At 37.4% G+C, this 25,928-nt stretch overlaps 1 protein-coding gene across 3 annotated transcripts in view; it reads right to left on the bottom strand.

Annotated features, from left to right (window-relative positions):
- Positions 1-11,848: 11,848 nt before the first annotated feature.
- The window catches only part of zzef1 (zinc finger, ZZ-type with EF hand domain 1), a 29,048-nt gene continuing 14,968 nt past the window's right edge, over positions 11,849-25,928 (bottom strand). For 2 of the 3 annotated variants that reach the window (XM_055148937.1, XM_055148938.1), the window contains exons 43-54: positions 25,447-25,649; positions 25,052-25,360; positions 24,344-24,444; positions 24,122-24,260; positions 23,215-23,574; positions 22,659-22,802; positions 21,979-22,147; positions 21,281-21,379; positions 21,027-21,192; positions 19,924-20,074; positions 16,386-16,457; positions 11,849-13,747 (exon numbers count right to left, since the gene is read on the bottom strand). In XM_055148937.1, the coding sequence (XP_055004912.1) occupies positions 13,667-13,747; positions 16,386-16,457; positions 19,924-20,074; positions 21,027-21,192; positions 21,281-21,379; positions 21,979-22,147; positions 22,659-22,802; positions 23,215-23,574; positions 24,122-24,260; positions 24,344-24,444; positions 25,052-25,360; positions 25,447-25,649 (1,994 nt within the window). In that variant the 3' untranslated portion in view covers positions 11,849-13,666. The remainder of the gene's footprint in view (positions 13,748-16,385; positions 16,458-19,923; positions 20,075-21,026; positions 21,193-21,280; positions 21,380-21,978; positions 22,148-22,658; positions 22,803-23,214; positions 23,575-24,121; positions 24,261-24,343; positions 24,445-25,051; positions 25,361-25,446; positions 25,650-25,928) is intronic. The other variant, XM_055148939.1, reaches the window with a different exon arrangement.

Genomic DNA, 25,928 nt, shown 5'->3' with positions numbered 1-25,928 from the left:
TCTGTCAGATTTGAATGGTCACTAAACCTGGAGGACCTGGAGCCAATCATGAATCAGTGCTAGTGCGGCCTCTGCAGCGCAGGGAGGTCCATATATTGAAAAAAAAAAATATATATATATATATATATATATATATATATATATATAATATATATATATATATATATATATATATATATATATATATATATATATATATATATATATATATGCAGGACAGGTTAAGGCACTGCCAACACATACTCATTCATTGTACTTTCTTCTTACAACCAGAAGACAACTTTAAAAACTGTGTGTTTCAGTGAGGGTACTTCCACTAAGGAGTCTCTGTTTGCTATTATCTATTATAAACTGCATGAACATTTTGATGTGAAAAAAATAAATAAAAAATCCTCCTGAACAGATTGTAGGTATCAGCAGATTCCAGGATGGCTCCATTTAAGATGCTGGAATGATGAGGCTGTATCCTGTCAGTGAGATCTGAGATGTGAACCCAGTTTAACAAGAGCCCAGCTGACAGAACATGCACCTGCACTGTGCTCCATAGACCTCCTACTGTTTGATACGGCCATTGGTTTGTACTCTATAACCCAAGCACAATTACACAAAAACAAGGCTCTTTAAAGATGCATTGTGTAACTTTTCTGGTGGAGGGTCTGTCACCTGGTTGTTTCTAAGGATATGTCATTGGCCTTCCTGGAAATGCTTTAAATTACAGGTGGTTTTATAGCTCAAAAATACCCAGAAACTCAATTTAGAAAAGCATTTGAAGGTCCTTTCACTAGAAAAAGTTACACAATGCACCTTTAAACACTGGCAAAAAGCTAAGGTACAATACTAGACTGTCAGTAGCACACAGTTTTCAATTTATAATTAGCAATATGACAATGTGTAAAAAACAAATTGAAATGTAAACAAAAAAGATGTTAACACAAACTATTTAGATGCAAGCATACAGCAAAGCACAGCTCTCAGTGTATCAAGGACAAGGCGGTGAAGTGGAAGTTGGAAAAGTAGCTCTGTTCACACCTCCAAGTGTTTCTAACCGTGATAAATTCTCCCCATTACAGTCCTCGAAATGTAAAAAGTCTATCTACCTACACAGCAACTGAATCACCCCTGACTCTAGACAACTATTTATCTCTGTTTAAGTTTAGAGAAGAGTTTTGTTTCAGAGTTTCTGTAGTTATAGTGTGCACAGGACTAAAATATTTCTGATAATATTTAGGCTGTGTTAATTTCTCCAACAGAAAACTCTTTGTTCCACCTTGTGATGTCATGTGGTAATACAAGAAGTGCTGCACTGTGCACTTTTAAAGGGACAGTCTGGAATTTTGGACATAGGACTTCATTTCCTAGTTAGTCAGAGTGTTGGAGACGTGTGGATACACTTTTTAAAAAATATTCCATCCAGTCCTTGTATTTGTAGAGGTCACTGGTGCTAGGCTAGTGCAGGTCAATGGCCATAGTTAGCCTGCCACTAAAAACAGTCTTAGCCACTCGAAACACCCGAAACAGAACGATTATAACGGCAGACAGTCGATGTAAATGTCTGTGTCAATGGAATAGAAATATCGGATTTATGTCTGAGCAGCAGCAGCAAGTCGTACTTCCTGATAGAAAGTTTGGCAGCAGCGGACTGATATATGAGAAAATAGTCCCTCAACATGCGACGATTCGTGCGATGCGAGTTTAGTTTTATTTCAAACATTATACTATCAACACAGACATTTACATTGACAGTCTGGCATAATAATAGATTTGCTTCAGGTGTTTTGTGGAGTGACTAAGACTGTTTTTAGTGGCAGGCTAACTATGGCCATTGACATGCGCTAGCCTAGCACCACCAACCTCTGCAAATACAAGGACTGGATGGACATTAACTCCAGACTGGCTTTTTATCATTGCAAGCAGCAGATTTTCATTTACATTTTTATTGTTGAAAAAAGCTATTAGGCCATACTAAGACTTATTAGTATGAACCAGAGTCAGATGAATTAACAATCACAAGTAAACACAGTGGGTGGAGATAGGGAACAGTCAAGCTTCAAATGTAGGACAATACAGGATTACTCAAATATGCATGAATCAATGGAAATATAACTGTAAGAAGCCAACCCAGTGAAGTAAGCTTATGTCACGATTTAAGATCAGTATAACATGATTCAAAGCTCATAAAACTTGATTTTACATTATATGTTCTCTTTAAAGATCATATTATGGTATTTTCTGATCTATGTTATAGTGTTGCTTCCATCACAAACATACCTGGAGTGGTGTTTTGTTTCATTCACACATGTTTAAGACACAAACCTTGCATATTTAGGCTGCTTCATAGATCTTCGCTAGAATCATTTGGATATTTTCAACCTTGGAATTTAGTGAACAAAAGGTCAAAGGTAGATGTTAACTTGAAAACTACCGCTTCGTGCATTTTGAGCTTTGGAAATGTACACAGACTAATAATAAAAGGTTACTCAAACATGTGTGAGTGAAACAAAACACAAATCCGGGTCTGATTTTGATGAGGTAATAACATGAAAACATGACTAAAAGCTCAAAGAGTCAAGGTAGCTTAATATAAGACCTGTAAATTTAAAGCACATGCCCATTCTAATTTTATCTGCATTGTTTTTCCAGTCAGTTACAACTCAGTGAAGGCTCTGACCAGAAAGACTGAGATGTTGAAAGTTAGGGGGTCTGTGTGATTGTCCCAGAGGAGAGCTGAGGCCCACGTTACAGTCTTTAAATAAAGTTGTGGCCTGGTTCTGGAGCTCTTTCTATTGCAGTACTGAGCTTCACAGAGGCAGCCGTGATCGTGCCCTACATGCACATAGCACCCAGCACTTCTATACAAGCTCAGTACATCATGACACAGAAAGTAAAAAGAGACTGTCACTGGGAACACTTAGACAGTCAGTAAAAAGACAGAATATCAGATAAACCAATAATTAGATCTTATTTTGCACAAAATAAGTCTGATTATCAAAAAGATCTGGTGACATGTGTCACACAAAAGGCGGTTTATCTGATTTTTAAAGGTCATATGTTACGCAAAAATGACTCTTGTGAGCTTTATTAGTCTGTCTACATCTCCAAAGCTCAAAATGCTCTGTTCCACCTTGTGATGTCATGTAGTTGTAGTTTTCATTTTAATTTTGGTGAGATTCATGTGAAATCCCCCAGTCTTCCAGGTAAAATACATGGCAAAAGAGAAATTTAATTTGTCAACTGGACAAAAGTTTTCAGACCTAAATCAAAACAAAGAAAACAATAGGAATAGCCGGGTCAGGTCCAGAGGTTTCAAAACACCCATCAGGGGCCTGAATGATTATTCAAATATGACTCCCCACTTAGTGGAGTTCAATAGACCTAGCTAAAAAAAAGAAAGAAACTGTAAACAAGTAGGTGTGTTAGTTTCAGAGTAGTGTTAGTGTAGTTAGCTCCTCCCAGCAGACAGATATAAGGCCATGTCTACCAGAATTATCCAAATGATTCTAGTGAAGGTGAATGGAGTTTAAAAACCCAATGGAGCTCTTCCTTCCTACATTTCTTCACAGGGTGGAATAGAGTTTATAATATGAGGAAACAGTGTAATATGAGCACTTAAAAAACAGAACAGTAAATTTGAATTTTTCACCAAAATGAGTTTATATTATATTTATTTACAAATTTCAGAGACTAGATTGGAGTGTTTTTGTTACAGTGCATGTACCAATTATCTTATTATTGGACAATGAAACACTTTATAATTAGAAAGCAGACAGCATTTTGACGTCAAGAGCTGCTTTTGCAATTCAATCAAATCAATTTCAATTCATTTTTTCCCACAATTTTAAATTATAATCTCAAAATAGACATACACTTATATGTATACTTCACTAGCAAGGACCATGCCACAACAATGGAAGGCAATATTTATATTTATTGATGGTGGATAGATGTGGTGGCTGAGGGGAGGTGGGGGCTCCATCTCCAATCCAAAGTGATCACCCAGCTGATTCAGAACCCCACCTCCTTGTAGATGATGTGTTTAGGCTGAAGGATGGACGAGAGACATTGAGGGGGTTGATAGAGCTGACACAGACGGTGTTGTTGGGATTGGTTGTGCAAATAAGGCTTCTTGGGTATTTGAAGGCGTGGTTGAGATAAGCCGTTGGCTGGAGAGGAGGTTGAGGTGTGGTCTTGCTCCTGAATCTCAGTTAATCATATTAACTCCATGTAAATATGTACAGGCATGTGTTATTACGTATGCCGATATGTTAAACCTGTGAAAAAAAACATGGACATCATTCAAAGAAGCTGGGCGAGCTTGTATAATATGGGGTCCATCACCACTGTGTGACTAATTTATTGGCTTGACAGATTACTTGACAGATTTGTTTCTTGATTAAAGTACAACAAACAATATATCTGTACTGGGGGCAAGATCAGTTTTCCTCAAATACATAGAAACAATCAGGTATAAGCCCTTTAATCATCATGTGATTTAAGAATAATTTGTATTTGGAAGACTTTTTCATCCCCCCTTTTTAAAAACATATTTTCCTTTGTCCAAACCTGCACAGGTGTGAACTATTTCCACACTGGATTCTTTTAAAATTAAAACAAACATTGATTTATGCACATGATTTGTACGTCAACTTGCCTATTCATGTCTATTATGCTAGAAACATGTTTTTAGAGGAGATGGTCTTATATGTTTTCTATCTGTTTGCAGTGTTTTTTACTTGTAAGTACAAACCTAATCAAATCTAAACTGAACGAAATCAGATTACTAACACCAGATATAACTGTTTGCATGCCATTTCAACCATCTGATAACTCCAGAAAGCAGATAATGATCAGATTCCTAGTGCGCAAGTGACTTCTCCAGTGATTCAACAGCTAACAGAGAGAAGTTATGGGACAATATTGTGTACAAGATGAGCTAATGTTTTTTTTCAAGTGCTGATGTCATTTTGAGCTGAGGTAAGCCTTGGTCAGTCTGGAGGCAATAATGCTATACTCATTTGCCATACAAATGATGGGCAGATGGGATGGGCTGCGGAGGCAAATGAGTTTTAGGTAATAGGCCACACGGCTCTTTTGAACAGGGTCAAAGGTCACAGGCAAATTCTCCAGGAAAATGATGTGCACTGGTACTTGATATCCTGGTCTCTTTGAAAAGCCCTCACACAGCACTTTGTGGAGTTTTTAGGTCAGGTGGGTAGAGCTGTTCCTACAGTCTGTATGTAGTTTAAGTCAGGGAAAGTGTATTTGTAGAGCCTAATTTTAATTCAGAGTGCTTTACAGATTAAGAAAGACTTTCAAATCACAATACAAACCAATAAAAATGTCAAGAATCTTTATCAAATTTATCTTACAATTGAAGTAGAGTGCACACCTAAACAAAACACTTTGAACCTGAATTTGAACATTATCAGAGGAATGTAGAGTCCAGTAACTTCTTCTAAAACTTCTAGTGAAGTCAAGTTTATTGTTTATTTCTTTTTTTAAATGACCACACTCTGACTTGTTTTACTTTTTATATGAAAGGGCAATTTCTTCTGTTAAGGTTATGCAGGATCTGCTCTTCCTGCCATCATTATCACATGAGTAATGGAAAATGTTGTGCCGATGTGAGCTCTCGCAGGTGGCTCAGACGCAGCACTCTTAGGTTCAGGTACCAGCTGCCTCTGACACACGGCCACACTGTACACGCTGCATAGTACTAAGTTGAGGTGACAGTCTTTCTTTTAATTTTCTTGAGGAGTAAGAAACTTCTTATGCTGTGATCCTTTTTTTCTTTCAAATAAAATTACATTGACCTGGAAATGATTTTATATTGCAGGGCAGCTTTGTTTTTTGTTTTCTTTTATTGTTGTTGATGTTGTTTTTTGCCTTTATACATGTTTTGTTTTTGTTATATAAAAAAATAATAAACATATTTGTAAAAAAAAAAAAATAAATACAAAATTAAATTAACAGCACAATGATGACCCTCGCCATGTTATGCACACCCTTCCCATGTGACCGCCTTGGTTGTTGTTTGTTTCAGGCCCACAGATCCTCTATCAAAAGAATTTAACAGTGCAACTTTAAAGTTTTTTGTTTTTTATTTGGCCTTGGTGGACAATGTGAAAAATGCTGTATGTCCATAATTTTCATTTTTTCTTTATTTCTTTATTTTTTTTGGTAGTCATGCATAGAATTTAGTCCCCAAATTTGGTACAGATGTACATGTTGACTTCATGTCTGTGGTAGGGGGCAATATGGTGTTCATTTGTATTATTCGTAATCTGTTAGATTTAGACCCACGCAATTGTGATTTCAATTTGAGTTCTCTAGACCAGTGCCTGTGGCTGTGAAAAGTCATCTAAGAAGCAGGAAATGAAGGTGTTTTTTGCTGGTGTGCTACGAACAGACCATACGGAATACTCCCCCCAAAAAACAGATCATCTTTGTGAACCTGTGTTTCTAATGTGACACGCCAAATCGGAGCTCGTTTAAACCAAAAAACAAGGACTAGATGCGTTTTACAAACACTACACTAATCTTTGCTTTTCCCCACTCCCATAGGGGTCAACTTCTTGGTGGCGCTGCTGAGTAGAGTCACTTTGAATATTATTGCAATGCCCGTTTTATCAGATTTTTCACCGGACAGATCAATCCCATATCTGGTTTGGGGAAAGTGGAGAAGAACAACAGCACATTGGCTTCATTTATAGGAGAGTCTATGAATAGTGCATATGAGACAACTAATTTCACTCAGTAGTTTGTAGTTTGTTTATTTCACAGAGTCATATGCTGTCTGTAATGATTGTTTATAGTTTATCCATGTGGTTGTTTTTATTTTCTCATGGTACACTTTGATCTTTTTGCACATGTTTTTTTCTAATGTGGTTTATACAAATGGCAAATAAACTTAACTAACAATAACAATATTTGATGAAGCTTAAATTGTACTTCCTGGTTGGGCATGGGCAGCAGATGTGACATGTGTAGAGGTAAGTCCATTTTCCTCTTTAACTGTCTCTGCATTTTGAATAGAGTTTTGTCTAAGAAGGACACACCCATTAGAAGTATACTGTACCTTCTTAGAATTAGGCACTACTTCCTGTAATGTTCAGACTCAAAACTGCCTCCTGACTGATGTAAAACTAAGATAACTATTTACCACTGTTATTCACCACACGACAGATTCACTTTCAACATTGCTCAGACAGTCGAGTTATTTTTCCTCCTAAACATCTCTGCCAGTAAATACTACAGAAATACTGTCCACTATATTAGCACTACCTGAATGATACTAATTGAAAGTCCTATATTACATAAAATGAACTCCTCTGAGCTTTAAAGGTACAATATGTAACTTCTAAGGTTAAGGGTGCGTTAAATGCTTGTCTACATAGAGATGATATTTTTTTCCTGGAATATTCCACAGTAGGGCATTAAAAATATCCCCCTTGTTCAATTGCATGTACTTTATAGCTCAAAAAACCTTTAAAAAATACAAATTCTTACCAGTGGAGGCTTGCTTCTCCATAGATCTGACCATTAACTTGTCTCTATTATGATTAATGAGTTTATTTCCACACTGTGCAGCTGATGGACCCACCACCAGTAAAGTTACACAATACACTTTTAAGCTCTGTTAGAATGTTATGTCCTTCTTAAAAACATCACAAAAGTAAACTAATACAAGACAGTCATGGCTGTTGAGGCAGCATCAAGTTAATCAAGTAATAATAGTGATGCTATAAAATATTCACGAGCTTTATCTTATCCTGCCATGGCACATTTGTCTGTCCAGTTCATTGGAGGGAAAAGTGAGCTTGGTAAAAAGACTGAATAAAAGTGTCAGATTTCAGGGTTCAGACTTCAGGCTGTCAACAGAAGTTCTAATACAATGAACACTGCATGTACAGAGGAGGCACAGGAGGTGACAGAGGTGTAACTGGACCACTGTAACCCAACCTGTGTATAATAAGCCATGTGAAAAAAGTGAAGCAATGCATAGATCTATAGAGCTGTTAAGTGTGATGTCACTTTCGGGTCCATCAGCTGATTCAAAACAATGAACATACATCTTTACAGTTTCCTCTTTTTTTAGCAACAGCACATCTCAAATTAAAGGTTTTATATTATGCTAAATTGACTCTTGTGAGCTTTAATCCATGTTAGACTGTTACTCGAAAACAGGTCTGGTCTTCATTCACACATGTTTGAGTAAAGCTGGTTTTTCTACATCCCCAAAGCTCAAAATGCTCTCTAAATAACAGTTATTTTGCCATGTAGTCTGTGTAGTTTCCTCTGTTGTACTGTACAGTACTACTATATATTGCTGTATAATACGATGTATTACTGTAGTACATTTGAGGATACCATATCACAGCACCACATCTGTAGAGAGGAAAAGTATTTTCTAAAAACATTTATTTTTTAGGAGAAGCATCAAGTCTGCTCAAGTCACAGGGCTCAAGTCCGAGTCAAATCCCAAGTCATTGACCTTCAAGTCCAAGTTGTGTCCCAAGTCTTAGTCAATTTCATCAAATCAAGTCTCAAGTCCTAAAAATATTGACTCAAGTCTGACTCAAGTCCATGTCACGACTTGCAAGTCCCCACCTCTAATGTGATGTGATGTAAAACCACCTTAAAGCCATTTTATTTGTGTTTTTCTGTAAATTCTATAGAGCACCAACACACTTCTAGTCACCTCCAGGCACTACCTGACTAATTAAAGGTCCTATATGATGAAAAAGAAAAGAACTGGCCTTAAATATGCAGGGTTTTTGTGTTAAACATGTGTGAATGAAACAAAACACAACTCCAGATATGTCTTGATGAGGAAACAATATTAGATATAATGTTTAGATCTAGATCTATATATAACATAGATCAGACAATGTCATAATATAAGTTTGCTTTTAAGAGGAGTGTGGACTGTTAGAAACCTCCACAATCTGTTCTCGCCAATAACAGGCTGCCTCTAACCCAGATTGAAGACACAGGCAAAGAATAAGATCCAAAACAGAAATTTTGCCCTCTCCCAGCGCACCCTCACAATAGAACCAGAGAGCTTCCATATGAATCCTGGGAGTCAGTGCTTTAGTCTCACTGGATTATTTAAACTACCCAATTATGCCAGGCCCTCGGAGAGCCGACCCACACAAACCTCAGTCCCAGGAGCGGAGCAGGAAGTAGGGCTCATTACGGCAGGTGCACTGTCATGAGTCTAACTGCAGTTACATAGGCAGGACCAAAGGTGACAGGTGCAAGTTGTGTGTGCTAAGAGGAGAACAGGTCATGCTAATGTAAAGTGACTCTCAAAACAGAGTCATGTTTAAATAACCCTACCTACCTATTTCATTTACAGGTGAACTATATCACAAACAACAGGTCAGTTACCAATACTGAGCAGTGTCAGGAGGGGGATTTGAACCACCAACCTGGCATGCTGCAGGGTCAGCCAACTGCTTTTCTCCTGGAGATGTGATTACTTTGCCTAGATAGTTGCACAATGGTTCACATGATTTGAGGATCTGCACAATGTTTACATGACAATTAAATGCTATCACATCACTTGACATGGTTGTCCAGGCATAATGTTCCTGTAATGCAGGGATCTCCAACCTTTTGCATCCAGTGAGCAAAAGAAGAAATGTATTTGATATAAGAGTGCAAGTCTTAGATGTACAGTTAGAGGCCTATAAAACACAAAACCATTTTCCATTTATTAGTGCACAAAGTTCAAAATAACACATTTACAGTGGTAATTAATTAAATTTGAGTTATTTAGTACATAATTCAGAAATCCTTTAGCAAGCTACTTGTAAGGGGCTGTAGAGCTACAGGTTGGAGACCCCTGCTGTGATGGTAATAGTTTTTATACACCTTCAAGGCACTCAAAGCGATTTACATCAAAGAATCACTCACCCATTCACACACACATTCACATACCAGTGTGCGCAGACATTGGGGGAAAGGAGGGTTAAGTGTCTTACCCTCAGACACAACATAATTCATCTGTGGGAGCTGGATTCACACCGCCAACCAGTGATGTTTATGTCAAGACCGGGATTCAAACTGCCAGCAGTCGGATTAGTGAACAAAAGCTCCACCAAGTGAGTTACTATCACCACGTGCGAAGTTATGATTCAACTAAGACTTTTAATTGACCTTTCAAATGATCATCACTGTGTCATGTGTCAGAATCTGTAGCTGTTGGATGAATGAAGATAACAGGAACAGACCAGCAGAGCAAAGGGAGCGATGTGTGTTACAGGAAGTGCTCAGGAGGGGGCCCTGTCTGTGCTCAAGGCAAAAACATTCTGATTCATTAACACTGTGAATCATTGGACATGATCCTCTTGATGATGGTCTGCAGAGGCCTGTGGCTAATGTGGCGTAATAGTGCCCCGAGCTTCATTTAACAATCTGTGACCTTTTATAACAGCGTATTTGGATCATTTTAAGGTGTGTTTTGGTAAAAGTGGCGTAAATATTGAAAAGATGGAAAAGTAGCAGTCAAAAGTGCTGGTGCCATAGTTTAACTGTGCATGTACAGTATAAGTATAAGTAGAGTATTAAAAACACTAATAACATGGTAATAAGATTGTAACAGCAAAAAAAAAGTGTGTATGTCATTCTTTATTTTGTAGTAATAAGATTAACTCCAACCCTAACTTTTTGAAGACAGAAAATTACAAAGAAACATGGTTAGCATTGGCTTGCACTGTGTAACTTTTCTAGAACGAAGTCGCTACCAGTTTGACTCCATAGACAAACTGAATGCCATATTGTGAAACATTCGAGGCAAAGCGATAACATCTCTACGGAGACAGGTGGCAGACCTTTCACCAGAAAAGTTTCAGTACACGGTGAACCTTTAATATGAGTATTTCTGTGCAAATAATTCAAATAGCACATCTCTCAAACACCTAACGTCTCCTTAAATAATCCTGGAATGATCCTCCTTTTGCAGCTGAAGCAGGAGACAAAGTGACCTGTAGGGGGCAGGGTAGAGCTGACTCACCTCTTGTGGAGTCTTAAAGGCACAAGAGGCCACTGAATCAACGGCTGCCATAATAAACATTTCCTCTTCCTGATGACATTACTGTGATCACCGTTCCCATCATGGCCATTATAATGTGCTATTATGTGTGTTACAGACAGAGGGAGGCACAGCAGAGTTACACAGATATACTTCTGCAGTACACAGGGAGATTTTGATGTCGGCCAGATGTATTGATGAACGATATATCGGTTATTTTTTTACGTGTGCTCATGTGTTATTTAGTTGTCTTTTTGAACAAACTGAGGAAAAACTGAGAAATTGTAAAAAAGGGTATAAAGCAATTAGGTTAAAAATATGTCTGTATGTTTATACAATCAGGCAACAAATTAGATGAGAGATTAATACAATGTGTTAGTATCAAAATTGACTTGTGACATTTTGTATAGTTTTACATAAAACTGTAGGCCTTGCTTGTGTTTGTTAAAAGGTTTTGGTGAGTGTGTGAAGAGAGGGGTGGGGCAGGGGAGTTTTTTTGTTTTGTTTGTTTTGTTAAATATTAAAATCAATAAAAAATATTTTTTAAAAAGTGGGACTTGCTAGGGGTTTTAAAATCTAAATATGGGCAAGGTAAAAAAAAAAAATCTCTGTGCAAATATTCATAAACAAATAAAAATATGAATTGTGCATATCCTCGTTGTACCATCCGTAGCAAAAGGTAGTAAAGTGTAAAGAGAGTGAAACAGAACTACTGGTGGTTGTGTGATGCTCGTGTGAGAGTGGGCAGTAGGCACACGTCACTGAGGACTGAATAATGCCTATAGCACAGAAACCCACATAAAGAGGCAAAAATACTTTAGAGACATTTCTATTTTTATTAGAAATGGATCACTGTTTAACCCAAGCAGCACTTACACGTCCAATATGCCATGCATACAAAATCAGTGTCCATCGTATAGTGACCAATAATCATATAGATGTACGGGTTGATATCAAAGTCTCTTTTCTGTGCAATTAATATTCACAGATATGTACATTCAAAAATAATCAGCCTCAAAAACTAAGCATTTTCATGAAAAGAAACATTAAAAGTAAAAAGTTAGAAAACCCTCAAAATAAACAATATATTTATCATTAAAATAGAATAATTAATAATCCATAAACTAACATGAGTTAAATAATGATTGCTTCATTTTTAACTTTAGGCACATTGTAGATATGAGTGAGGCTGACGGAGGCCGTGGAGCTGATGTTTGTGTAAACAGAATCACACTCTTTTTTCAGTCCACATAAGACCACTTCAAAATAAAAGTCATTCATAAAATTTGTTTTAAGAAGGTTTTCCTCTGCTCCAGCGTCAGAGTGTCCGATATGTGATATGAGGCTATGGTTCACAATGTTTCAATTCTTTGGCATAAAACATTACTAACTACAAACTAAAGAAAACAAAACCACACTATAATCTTTTCAATAAATGAGAATGCAAGCAAAAACAACTCTAGTTTTAGATTCTTCATTTCATAAAATATGTTAACATAAAATTATTTACCTCTGGCGGCGTTGGGTCTTCAAAATATTTTAACGCATTTTTAACTTATTACACCTTTTTATTTAACAAAAACAAATACTTAAGAAATTATACTTTTTAATCAAGTATAGATTATCAATTGGTTTGTGATTTATTGTATATTGTACATTGTACAAAGCTCTATGGAGAGACTTAGAGTTAAGGTCCTTTTGTTTTGTAGGATTTGGGAATAGTTAGTTTGATGTAATCTGAGGATCAGTCAAAGGTATAAGCTGTAACAATAGTGAAATGAGTCTTTTAAAATGAACTGACATCATTACACACTTTTTAATAAGGTGCAGAGAAAGTACTTAATATTTTTCATGAATCAAATGGAATAATGTTAAATCACAGTTTTGCCCCTGTTGTAATTTATTTCTTATTCTATGCAAAAACTATGGCTATTGTTTTAGGTACGGGCCACTCAATAAGCAGTAAGTGCAATAAGCAGGTCAGGTTCTTCATCATAAATGTGAGATGCAGACACAGATGCTTACAATACTCTGAAATCACAAAGTGCCCCAAAATGCACCTTGGTAACAGAGAAGATGGCTGGGAAAGGAGCAAGTGAAGTGATTGAGGAAGATAGTAGGTCAGCTCACACTCCCCACGGTGACTAATGAAGCTCCACTGTCCTCGACTGTATTTTTAGGATGCTCTGAGTGTCCACGGAGACAGTGTGGCCAAGGTGACCGCAATCCACTATGTAATCTTGTGTGGCTGATGATTGGAACAAAATAAGGCCAAAACACCAAAGAATATTCATCCAGGTCCCATCTAAACCTTACCGGATTTCTGATGAATAATCTTCAAACTTGTGAGAATGCACATGCTGATATTATGGATTTGTCTAAGGCAGAGGCATTTTGTATTGGAGTGGAAGAGCTGTGGGTCCCCCTCAGATACTCATGTCCAGATATGGAGTTATAAAGTAAGAACGAGGGGTAGGGGAGTGAGGAGGGGCCAGGAGTGAGGAGGGGCCAGTCCAAAATAAAGTGGCGGATGATAAAGAGGTCATCCCCCCACGCAGAGATACAGTATTTGACTTTTCCCCCTCAGAATGTGTCCTCTCTCCCTCGTCTCTCTGTCTTCTTCTGTCCTTTTCAAGATGACATGTTGAGTAACTTGGTCGATTTATTCGGGTAATCGATCGCCAGGCTGATGGCAGCGATGTTCTTCAGAGCCTAGGAATACAAAAGCCTGTAAGAATCTGTCTAAATTATGCTTACATAAAAAGTCAACTGGGAAAGTGGCTGGATATGGCACTGGGGATGTTTTGTGATCTAACCTAATACACAACCACAAAATTTTAATTAGGACAGAACTATATTACAAACAAATCAAAAGTTGGTGCAATTACCAAATCTCAAATTGTCCAGATATTTAAAGGTGCATTGGAGAACTTTTCTGGTAGAGGGTCTGTCAAACGCTTTTCTCCATGGAGATGTTATTGCTTTGTCTGGAATGTTTCCCAGTATGGCATTAAACGTTTATATCTTCATGGAGACCAAACTAGACCAAGTTACAAGTCAGATCTGTGGAGAGGCAACCCCGCTCACAGTCAGAATGTCTGTTTTTCTAGGTATTTTTGAGCAATAAAACCATCGTAGAGCTGTTTAATGCCATACTGTGGAACATTCCAGGCAGAGCAGTGTCCATAGAAACAAGCAGGTTACAGACCCCTAACCAAAAGGTTACATAGTACACCTTAATAATAAGAAAAAGTCCTCTGCAGAACAATAGTAAGTAGTAATTTAAGTAATTTAAACCTCTACAAACATGTTCTGAAATCTATGGGTTTCTTGTAGTTCATCATTTCTTTTTTTTAGTATTTTCTCAAATGCTCCTGGAGCTGTTTACAATGTGCACTTTGAACAGAATCCTGAAGTTTTAAACATATTTTGCAATTTAATCCATTTGTCAGACTCAAATTGCAATTACATTTTTTCCCCCAAAATCACAAAATCGTCTGGTAGAAGGTCTGCCACGTGTGTAACTCCATGTTGCTTTTTCATGAAATGTTCTACAGTATGGCATTTAACTTAACTATCTCCATGGAGACAAAGCAGGTCACATCATCAGGCCAAGTTACCAGTCAGATCCGTGGAGAAGTGAACCCGCTCACAGAAATACTGCATGTTTTTGCGGTAGTTTTGAGAAATAAAAACATCTGAGTTGAATTGAATAAATGCCAGATAATTTGTTTAATGCCATACTGTGGAACATCCCAGGCAAAGCAATAACATCAACATGGATACAAGCAGATGGTAGATCCTCCGCCAGAAAAGTTACACAGTGCACCTTTGAGAGTGCATTAAACTTACAGATCCATTTCATAAATTGGTTACATTTTAAACAGAACCTGAAGGCAATTTCCTGATGACCACACAACACGATGATTACCAGTGTGCTCGCTGCATTAGTATCTGCGCTTTTTGGTTTGAACCCGACAAATATTAAATAACATTGCAACAAAACCACCCACATATTCAAACCACCTCCATCGTGGGCACCTCAACTACCTCCAGGCTGCTCTGCTACGGTTACAGGTCAGAGGAGGCTCTCAAAACCACACACATACACACAGGCACACACGCACACGCACACATATTCAAACACTAATGGACCATAATTACCAAAAACATTAATACTGAGTGCAGCCTACATGTGCTCAAAAGAGGAGGGGGTGTCAGGGGATATACTGGCTGTCAACGGCTTGGTGACTCACAGCAAATGAAGAAGTTTTCCAAAAGAAGTTGTATAATAAAATCAAACTTGTACAAAACAACTCTTTCTTGAAGCTAAATTATGTAACTTTAACATTGGACTGTTTGGTTGACACAGGAATTTGAATATTGTGTTAATAATATCTATTAGGGTTGTCAAAAGCATTGAAAACCTGATATTAATCGAATCGGAACTAAAAAGTCACATTCACAGGATAGAAATGAACCGGTCCTGAGCTTTAGCATGATCTTGATCTTTATCAGACCAAGAAAAAGAGCACATAGACTAGTATTTTCTATGGAACATATCTAGATGACTGAGAGTTTACACAGATATAAGACCACATGGTAATATAAAGGAAATTTATATTATTTGATGCTGAAAATCATATTCTGCAGTATAAAGAAAGTTTTTGGTATGTTAGTTGTGGTACTGGAATCGGTATTGAGTATCAAATTAGTATCGAAATCAAGTCTGAAAATGTAGTATTGTATATCGTACTAATATCTATGTAGGACATTGGTAAATGGTCACTTTTTTCTATAGCGCGTTTCCAACTTCAAGGCACTCAAAGCGTGTTACAACAAGGAACCACTCACCCATTCACACACACATTCACACACCAGTGTACACAGACACTGGGGCGAGGTGGGTTAAGTGTCTTGCCCAAGGACATGACAGCATTCATCTGTGGGAGCTGGAATCACACCAGCCAACATGTGGGTCAATGGATCTGACTGCTCAACCCATGATGTTTAAGTCAAGAGTAGGATTCCAACAGCCAACCTTCAGATCAGTGGACCAACGCTCTACCGACTGAGCTACTGCCGCCCAATATTATATTATATACATTGTACATTACTGTAACAATATAATTTTGGGGGTGGTTAAAATATATCTACCTGCTTTTTCATGTGATTTTTCATTTCATAGTAACAATGAATCACAACTCCAATACTAACTAATTTACTGAATAAAATATGTGCTGTAATTCCCAGAAATGAAGTAGAGCTTTTTTCCACCTACCAACACTGTGGCAGGTAATAAAAGATAATAAAAGATAATAAAAGATAATAAATACAGTGTAGGTCTCACCATGGCTGTATGATTGTGGAGTTGTTCATCAGTCGTCATTGCTAGCAAGTATTCCTGCAGAACACCCTGCACCTGAAAGACAAAATACAAGCAAACAGTTAGCCCTTATACTGAATTAAAGGTCCACTATGTAACTTTTGAGTGTATCTGTACTTTTACTTTTTTTCGGACCCATTAGTCACACTTTTTTTCATAGTTTGGGTGGTCCTGCAATTTATACTCTGGAGCAACTTATAGTCCAAAAAATATGGTACTTCTTCCACCACTGCCTGCAAATAGATCAATTTTATGCCGTACTGTGGAACATTCCAGACAAAGCAATAACATCTCCCTGGAGACAAGCAGGTGACAGACTCTTCATCAGAAAAATTACATATGAACCTTTAACTTTGGAAGCAAGGTTGACTTTGCTGTAGTTAGTCTTTTCCACACAGGCCCAAAGCTCCAGAGCACTTTAAACTAAACAGATGAAATGCATGTCAGCTAATAATAAGCAAAAGGAGGTTGGGAACACAGAAAAGTTGACATAGAGGCTAAATGAGCTGTAACTGTCCAAATAGTGCTGGAAACATAGTCCAGAAGTCTCATATTGTTCCACTGTTCCCCTTGTGTTTATACAGCAGCACATCCTAAGTCCATTTGCACGATACACAGACGTTAATGCACTAAAACTAGAATAAAGTGCTCACTGCTGCCAAAAGCTAAGAAGCTGTTTTAAGGCTCTCACTCTGCACTTTTAACAGGAAAGATGCAGTGTCCTAGAATGTTTTGTCATTACTATGAAGCTGCCTGAATGTTGAAAATACAGAATAATGGATTCAGAAAATACTGTATGAACTGCTACTGCTCCCTAGTGGTTGGAGATTGCTACTACAAATAAAATATTGAGCCGAAGATAAACAGTGAATAGGTCAAATTAAAATATCACGTTAAGAAGGGATAAATTCACTAGTAAAGCATTAAGACATCTTGCTCAGTTACGCAGACAGACTGTGGGAGGTCAAGTGCACACAATTCTCAAGACTTACTATTGATACTAACTAGGGATGTAACAGAAATATCGTGATATTATATCGTCAAAGTTCTCACAATAATATCATGGACCATCAAAATATATCAAATTACAAGTCTCTTTGCTTAAATTAAGAGTTAGGGTGCAGCAATAGCTAAAAAAAAACAGAGGGACCTACATAGACCATGATCCTTTGCTCCATTTCAGTGCAGACCATATGAAGAAATAACTATTATAAGCACTTTTAAATCTTGTCAAGGCATTTTAAGAGGTAAATGCAGCATATTCAGTTTTGTTAGCCTCCAAACTTTGCAATAAATATCGTACTGTGAGATGTATATCGTGAAAATATGGTACCAAGATACCATTTGGATATCGTTACATCCCTAATACTAGCTGATGCCTTAGGGTGTGAAGCTAACTGAAAGCACTGCTCCGTCGGAAGCTCTGTTACTCAAGTTACACTTAATCTAAGTTTTATTTAAACACAATCTGATCATAAAGAGCTGGTGATATGTGCTCTTAAACAAGTCTCACACATAAAATTATAGTTACTAGTTTGTTCAGTTAGTCTGTGCTGTTTAAATCTATTTTGTGTGTGTGTTTTTTTAACTATCGTAACACTTTTTGTCAGTGTTTGTTTATGTGTGTATTGGGTCTCTATGGTAACTGCTACATGTATCTCTAATAGTGGAATGTTTAGCACACCCCCAGCATGAAGTCACTGCTGAGTATCTATTCAAATTTCAAGACCATACTGTATGCAAAAACACAATCGCATGACAAAAAGTGCCTGTAGTTCAAAGTGAAGGAGACAGTGAGGCCTGGTGGTGTCTGGCAGATGGCCGGTCTCCACTTTGGCCCCAAGCCCAGCGGAGAACAGGTGGGCCCAGGAAAAACATGTTCATCACACAGACAGATCACACATGTGTGGATGGAGAAGTCAATAGTGGATGCAAATTACTCATATTGAGAGTCACAATTCATTATCATTAATAACATTATAAATTATAATTGTAAATCCTTTGCATAATAGCATTTTACACCATTAGTCAAAAGTTTGAACAAAGCTTTCCACGCTGCCATTCAGTGTTTTCGTTCTTTATGTTTAATACTTTCTGCAGTTAGATACATACTGTAGACATTGAATATGAGATGTAATTATGTGTTGGAAGTATGTAACACAGAAAAAAGTTAAACTAAATATTTTTTTATATTTTAGATTCAAATGCCTCCAAGTAGCCACAAAGCCTGGCCTTCTCTCAATGAGCTTCAATATTACGTCACCTGAAATGGTTTTCACATAGGTGTACTTTGTCTGGGTATGGTAATGCCAAGAGTGTAAAGCAAGTTTTCAGTTATTTTGTGTTAATTTACTACATTCCATATACATTCATTCATAATTCTGATGCTTCCAGTAAGAATATACAATGTAAATGTAAAATAAAGAAACTAAAATATGAAACATTTGACTGCATTTTTTTAAAACTTCTTTTTCAGGCCATCCCCAGGTTTGACTACTCCAAATTTAAGACTTTTTAAAGACCTTTCTAAGACCACTTAAATGAAAATTAAGACCAACTTCGCACCCATTATGCGGGCGAAAACCACCAGACCAACCAAATACTATATCTAGAATTTAAGAGTCATGATCCATCCAGTGTCTTCCTTCACTGTACTGATTGTTTACTCATTGCCGCCAGCGCCAGAAACCAAAGTATTGTATGCATACTCCATGTTAGACTTTCATTCATGTTACGTGATTTCACATAGTTGTTTGTTTTTTTTCCCTCCCTCCATTTAACATTGCACTGCAGCCCGGTTGAGTATACAAAAAAATTGTCTAATGAAATTTAAGACCTTTGTGAAAAAAATAAGACTTGGACAACATAATTTAAGACTTTTTAAGGCCTTAATTTAGGAACATGAAATTTAAGACCTTTTTAAGACTTTTAAGACCTAGTGGCTACTCTGTTTTTTTATCAACATTTACAATCCTATCTTGTAAAATTGGTGGGGTAGGGTTAAGCCACTTCCCTTGTTGTAACTATAGACTGGATAAATGGACATAGCTAACCCACTAACCACCGCATTCCAAACAGGAAGTGAGCACGGACGTGCTTCTGGCTCCACCGTCTCCAGTTCACAATGTATTGAGAAACTGTTGCGCCTTTTTCTGTTACTGTCAGGCTCCTCATTTTGATCTTAAAATGTTCATATTAACCTGCCCTACATGATCCTGGTGTTTTTATTTCACAGTTTTGTAAGTAAATTAATTACTATTCCTTATATGAAATCGGTTTCAAATTTGCTCCTATAACTGCCGGCCTCCTGAGCTTCATTTGACTGGAGCCGAACGCTATGGGTGACATCACACTCCCCTTAGTCCATTTCTTTATAGAGTCTATGCTTGCAACTAATAGGTTCCTGTTATGGTTTTGAATATTTGCTTTCACATAACAGATGTTGTTTTTTTGAGTAATGAGTTGTTTGTACTGACTGTATGCTTGAGATTGTATTACTCACACTGGCCCGAGCTTCTGCGATAAAGAAGAGCTCAGTGAGGGCTCGGTGAAGAGGAAGCAGCACAGTGACCGAGGTGGGGTCCTGACTCACACTGGTCTCCATGGACATGAAGAGCTGCCATAGGGGGCGCAGCAAAGTCAGGTCACAAGATCTTAAAGGAAAGAGATAGAAGAGTCAGTTTGTTTCTATGCAAATATCTGGATCCAAGCTTTAGCTCGTTTCTAGGTCACTGTCTGGACAAATTTGGTTTATGTAAACAGGATGGAAATGAAAGACTAGACTAAACTAAAAACCTCCTGGTGATCCTTATAAACTACTGGCAATAAGAACAATGGAGTAAATTCAGATGCACACCAGGAATTGTGTTAACCAATGCAATTATAGTGAGTGAAAGAGCAAAGTTAATTAAAATAATGAGGTCATGTGATCAACTATAATTTGTCAGTATAGATATATTGTAAAAGCAGTTCTCAGCAGCTGAGACCAATGTGTGCTGTCTGCGTTTAATTATAAAGCATTTTTAATGTCTATGAACCAGAAAATAAAGTAGATGTGCTGTTAAGATGCTATCCATTCTTGCCTATGAAAGTTGTGAAAAGTACTAATAAACTTGCAGAGAATAGAGCTCAACAGCGACCGCCCACTCCCCCGGTCCTGAACTAAATTTCCTATTCATTTATCTCATAGACTTTCTGAAAAAATGTATATTAAAAGTTCAAAAGCTCAGGCATAAGCAGTTATGTGGTAACTAATGACCACAAGACATAATTTTATTTTAAATTGTTTCTGAATATTTATAAACTGCAAAGTTATTCAAACATTTTGCAGAATCTTGCATTTAAAAGTTTTTTGGACTTAAAACAACTATGTGACCATGTAGCTACTTAGTCTCCATGATGCCTTTGAACTCTATATAGTAGAATTTTTAGAAATGTCTATGGGAAAAATGAAAGGAAAATTTACTTCTGGAACCTAAGCGAGTGGCCACTGTTGAGCTCCATAATTAGGACGTTATGCTAAGAATGTGTTAGGAGATTTAGAAATAAGTTTGAACTGCTGCAAATAATATATCTTATAACATGGAAGATCCTAACGCTACTCACATCTGAGACTGACACTGCAGGAGGCGGAGCAGCAGGTGGATCGCTTTGAGCCGTGGATTCCCAGTTTGCCGACAGGCCACGCCCACCTGCCACTCCCAGATGTCATTCAGGGGCAAGTGACTTAGCACTTGCTCTTCAGCTAACATTTGCTTCAAAATCTCAAAACCTAAAGAAACAAAACAAAACATTTTCAAAAAATCAACTATTTTACAAGGGTATGGCTGAATTCCTCAACACAAATTCAAAATTTTGACCTGTTTGGAAGCGCCCTCTGTGGCCTCCAGTAACAGTGAATTTGTAGCCCCACTCAGTGTTACTCATGTCAGACATAAACCTGTAGTAAAGGGTGTCACCTGAAAAAAAACCCCACACAAAATATTATTTCTTGTTTCTGAGAATTTAGTATTAAACCATAACATGCATATTTTACATTTTGTTCATAGTAAAATATAAAATATTGATTTAAAAGAGATTAATAATAGAAACTGGTCTATTCATAATTTTTAGCTTCCTGTTATAGGCAAAATATTGAGGACGTTTCATCATTCAAAAGACAAGATATTTTCAATTGCTAATTGCTATGGCAACGGTCCTAATTTCTTATCATTCTGAAATCTGTGGATTGACTTCCTGTCTATGACTGCAGAACTGATAGCCCCCATCTCTTCATTGTGACGGTAGATTTTCATTTATACGTTTTGTTGTTGAAAAATGGCGGCGTGTAATTTTGTATCCAAACATGTGGGACCCAGAGTCAAATTTTTTCAAAATAATTCAGACTATAAAGTACAGAGAGTAAGGTGAGGTGGGTAAGTGAAAACAAAAAACAAAATACAAATTTTAGTAAGCCAATTATGAGGGAAAACCCTTATAACATGATTAAAAAGTATTCTAGTAGTCCAAGTAGTCAATTTTGCATAATATATCTCATTTAAATGTTTTTTGCTCTTACCAGGAATTTCAAAGTCGGCCCATTTCTGAGGAGAGCCACTGAAGTTGTGGACATCCTGAAGGAAGTCGCTGCTGCTGGACATGATGAGCTCATCACAGCCCTCCTCCGTGAAGCAGCGCGAGTCAAACTTTACTGACAGGTAGATCGCTCCAGGGATGTGAACCTTATCCTGAGGAGTGATAGGATGAAGAATTTATATAGTCTGCACACTGTGTACATGTAATAATAAAAACAATGTATCGGGTGCATTTGGTATAAAGTAAAAGAATTAAGATACTATTAATTATTAATTATACATTTTCAAAGTTATGGGGGGACTATCAAACCATACATTTAACTGTACAACAACTCACACTTTATATATTGTGGTAGATAACCTTATGTAATGTCACATCATCATTTCATCTGTGCACGGTATCTCCTTAAACCACCACCTCTTGTATATTACACAGATATATTTGAGATCAACTATATTTTTTAATACACATCTGTATATTGTTTCTAATTCAGCAAATTTCTTATTTGACACTTTTATTAATAAATGCTATTATTACCATTTATCTTTTGCTATCTTTTGTGTGAGCTACTATGTAAGCAATTTCCCTTTTAGATCATTCAAGTTTGTCTAAAGTCTAAAGCAGGAAAGAGGTGAGTAACTATTTAGCAAATTTTCCACAAACGTCAAAGCTGGTGTTGTTATCATATGGGTGTTTTGATTCTCGGATCTGCACCGCCATCCCAGGTTCCTCCATAAACTGGCAGGCTGTCAGAGATAAACTACACAGCATACTTTGACTGCAGCCCTTTAGCACCCGCTGAAGAATCTGAAAAAATATAATAAAAGGAAATATTAACACAAGTACAAAGCCACCTTAAGAGATGTGAACTTAATCCCATTTTAATGCAGTCCTTTTGTAATCGTCAATGGTAAGTTTGGGTCTTTTTTAATGGAGAAATCCACAGCCAATCCTCTATCAGTAAAGGCATGAGTTTGGAGCAGATTTCAAACTTTGGAGAAAGAAATTCAGTTGTTTTTGTGTAAAGTGGCAATATATTATACATTGAGGCTCTACAAACAAAATTTCAACCAATGTATTAAAGAAAATGTTCATTATTTTTGAAAATTTTGATTTAATAATGCCTCTGTATTTGTTATAAAAAGTTCTGTTTGTATGTGTTATGGTCACGATTAGTTCATTAATCACTGCAGCCCTATTTGTTTGACAAAGCTCTCACCTTCTCCCACAGCGGCCGCTCCTCCAGTTGCATCAGCATGTCCAGGATGTAGGCCATGTGAGAGGCGCTGCTCAGCTCCAGGGCCTCCTCGCTCAGGGGGGTCTCTGTGGGCCAGTCTGCCAGCAGAGAGGCGAGCACATGGCGGGCGTACAACGTGGCTATGGCCTGGTTCACTTTCACCAGATACTGTCGAACGGCACGATTACTGCGCACGTCCAGCTCTTTGTGAAGGAGGGCGGAGCTTTTGGTGCGTCTCTGTTTGGCGTAGCTCAGCTGGAGGTCACTCTCTGAGTTTGTGATCAGTTTCTGGGCCACGACATTGATCTCCTCTGTGGCTTTTTCACAGTGACTGGGCTTTGACTGCAAGAAAATCAAATAATACAAAGATTTGGCATTTTATTAGATTACTAGCATAACTGCTACTAAATATTTTTTTCAAGGTTTAGGGGGAAATAGAAAAATAAACCGAGTCTCTGAGGCAAAAAGATGACTTTGTATTTTAGTGGCGATAAAAATACAGTCAGTAACAATTACAAATGCAGTACAGTATGAAGAGCAAATTCGGTCAAAAAATGACATAGGCAGTTACTAGTATTACACGAGGCCAGCAATCAGTAGAAGATCAGTAGACCCATTTATTTAACTGAATTTATTGATTAAACCTACAAAAGGCTTTCAAAAATAGTCACCAGGTTTAGGTTTTGAGATTTGAAGTTTCATACCATTTATGCCTTTGAATTGATAAAGCCTGAATGACAGGTAAATTGTCTTGAAACTTAATCCAGATTGACAATGTTTTGAAACTTTAGCTTTCTAAAGAACTCATCAAGATGGGTCCAGAATTGTGCATAATGATCAGTAAAAAACAATTAAAAACTGATTCATGATTATAATTAAGAGAACTCACCACACAGGACACTACAATCATGTCAGTGTCCACAGCCTTCGTGTTCCTTTCTTCTGACCTCGGTCGTCTCAGAGGTTGCCACTTCTGAGCGAGGGTCCTAATGGTCTCGTCCGTTTTTATTTCTTCTCCATCAAATCTGCTTGATTAAATAAAATTAGATATTACATAACAACGTGTTTTGTTACAACCTAAATAGTAAAATATTTTAGTACTGCTACTAACCTTTTTTGAACTTCCAGGAAAAAGGAGTCTGTTCTTTTCATCTGTAACTCATACATAGCTCTCAAAATGGGAAGAGGGGCATTTAAGGCATCATGGGTAATCTAAGAGAAATTGTGTTTTTACATGTTAAGATATGTTTATTCTTCACATCTTTAAGTAGTTAGCCTCATAGCAATGCAAAGTCATTTTTAGCTATAAAAACTTATCCAATGACACCTACAGATGCTGCAGGGTCTGAGGAGTAAAACAAGACAGCAGCCCTGTCACAATAACACATTTTGAAGCACAATATATTGCTACAGAGAGATATTGCGATAAACAGTAATACTGAAACTACTTTATGCCCCTGACACAAAGCAATTCCATCCCTGTAAACCTTTTCTAAAAAAATATACTGCGTCATTAAAAGGCCTGAGCTGTAACAAATGAAAAGTAAAATGAACCAATATTTAGAATAGAGAACTTCTATGGCTAACGACTACAGCTGAAATCGTACGTTATTAGATAAAAACTGCAAAAATCTCCCCACAGTTGCAAAGAATTTCTACACACAATAAATACTGGGCCACAAAACATCTTTTTCCAGCTTTCATATATTGAATGTCAATATAGTAATTATCATTACAGGTGTATGGGACGGAAAACTCAATTCAGCCAAATGACATAAGCAGTTTAGCTATGAGGCTGGTGAAATAAAAGAAGTTGTACCTGAAAGCAAATCTTGGTCTCTTCATCTAGGCCTTCAAGTGGATCCGGCTTGTTCACATCTGTATCGTCAGCACAGCAGCTGGACTGGTCTGAGTCCTGCTCCTTATCCTGTTCTTTTGGGTCTCTGTCGGGGTCCTGGGTCATAGAATGAATTTCTCTTTTGGATGAGTATAACATGATGGACAGGATCTCTAAGTCACGGAGAAGCCACAGTTTGCTAAAGCCTGTTCCCTTGCTGCACTTCCTGACCAGCAGCTGTGTCAAACCAGCCTGGTGGATGGCTTTTTGGGCTTCTGCTACTCCATGTTTCTACATGACATAATATACACAGTGAATACATAATTTCATAGATTTTATGTAAATATGTGTGTATATTTGATCTGTAAATACAGTACCTTAAGGGTGTTGTAGAGACCTTTGAGAGCCAATGACAGGACCCAGGAAGCTTCAACAGCATTACTGGAGGTGTTGTCTGGGGATGCCTGCAGTAGATGGCTAATTATGGAGGTAAAATTGTTCAAATAACGAACAAGAAGTGCATTTTGAGATCCCTCTCCAGACGTTGACTCATGGGTCTGAATTAGCTGGTAGTCTTTAACTGCAAAAAGAAAATACATTTATTTTACTACAGAAGTTAAAATGCAGGCAGACAGTCTATTACTCTATTTTCTGATCTATGTAATAATGTTGTTTCCTCATCGCAAACATAAGTGGAGTTGTGTTGTTTGTGATGTTTAATACACAAACCCTGCATATTTAGACAGAGGTGGAACAGAGCATTTTGAGCTTTGGAGATGTAGACAGACTAATAGTACAGGATTACACAAACATGTGTGAATGAAACAAAACACAACTCCAGGTATGTTATGAGGTAACA

This window comes from Boleophthalmus pectinirostris, unplaced genomic scaffold, assembly GCF_026225935.1.
Source record: "Boleophthalmus pectinirostris isolate CB_2022bp ecotype Guang Dong unplaced genomic scaffold, ASM2622593v1 HiC_scaffold_12, whole genome shotgun sequence".
In the NCBI taxonomy this organism is placed as follows: domain Eukaryota; kingdom Metazoa; phylum Chordata; class Actinopteri; order Gobiiformes; family Gobiidae; genus Boleophthalmus; species Boleophthalmus pectinirostris.
The sequence above is the reverse complement of the archived record's forward strand: the minus strand, read 5'-3'. Positions and strand labels throughout refer to the sequence as shown.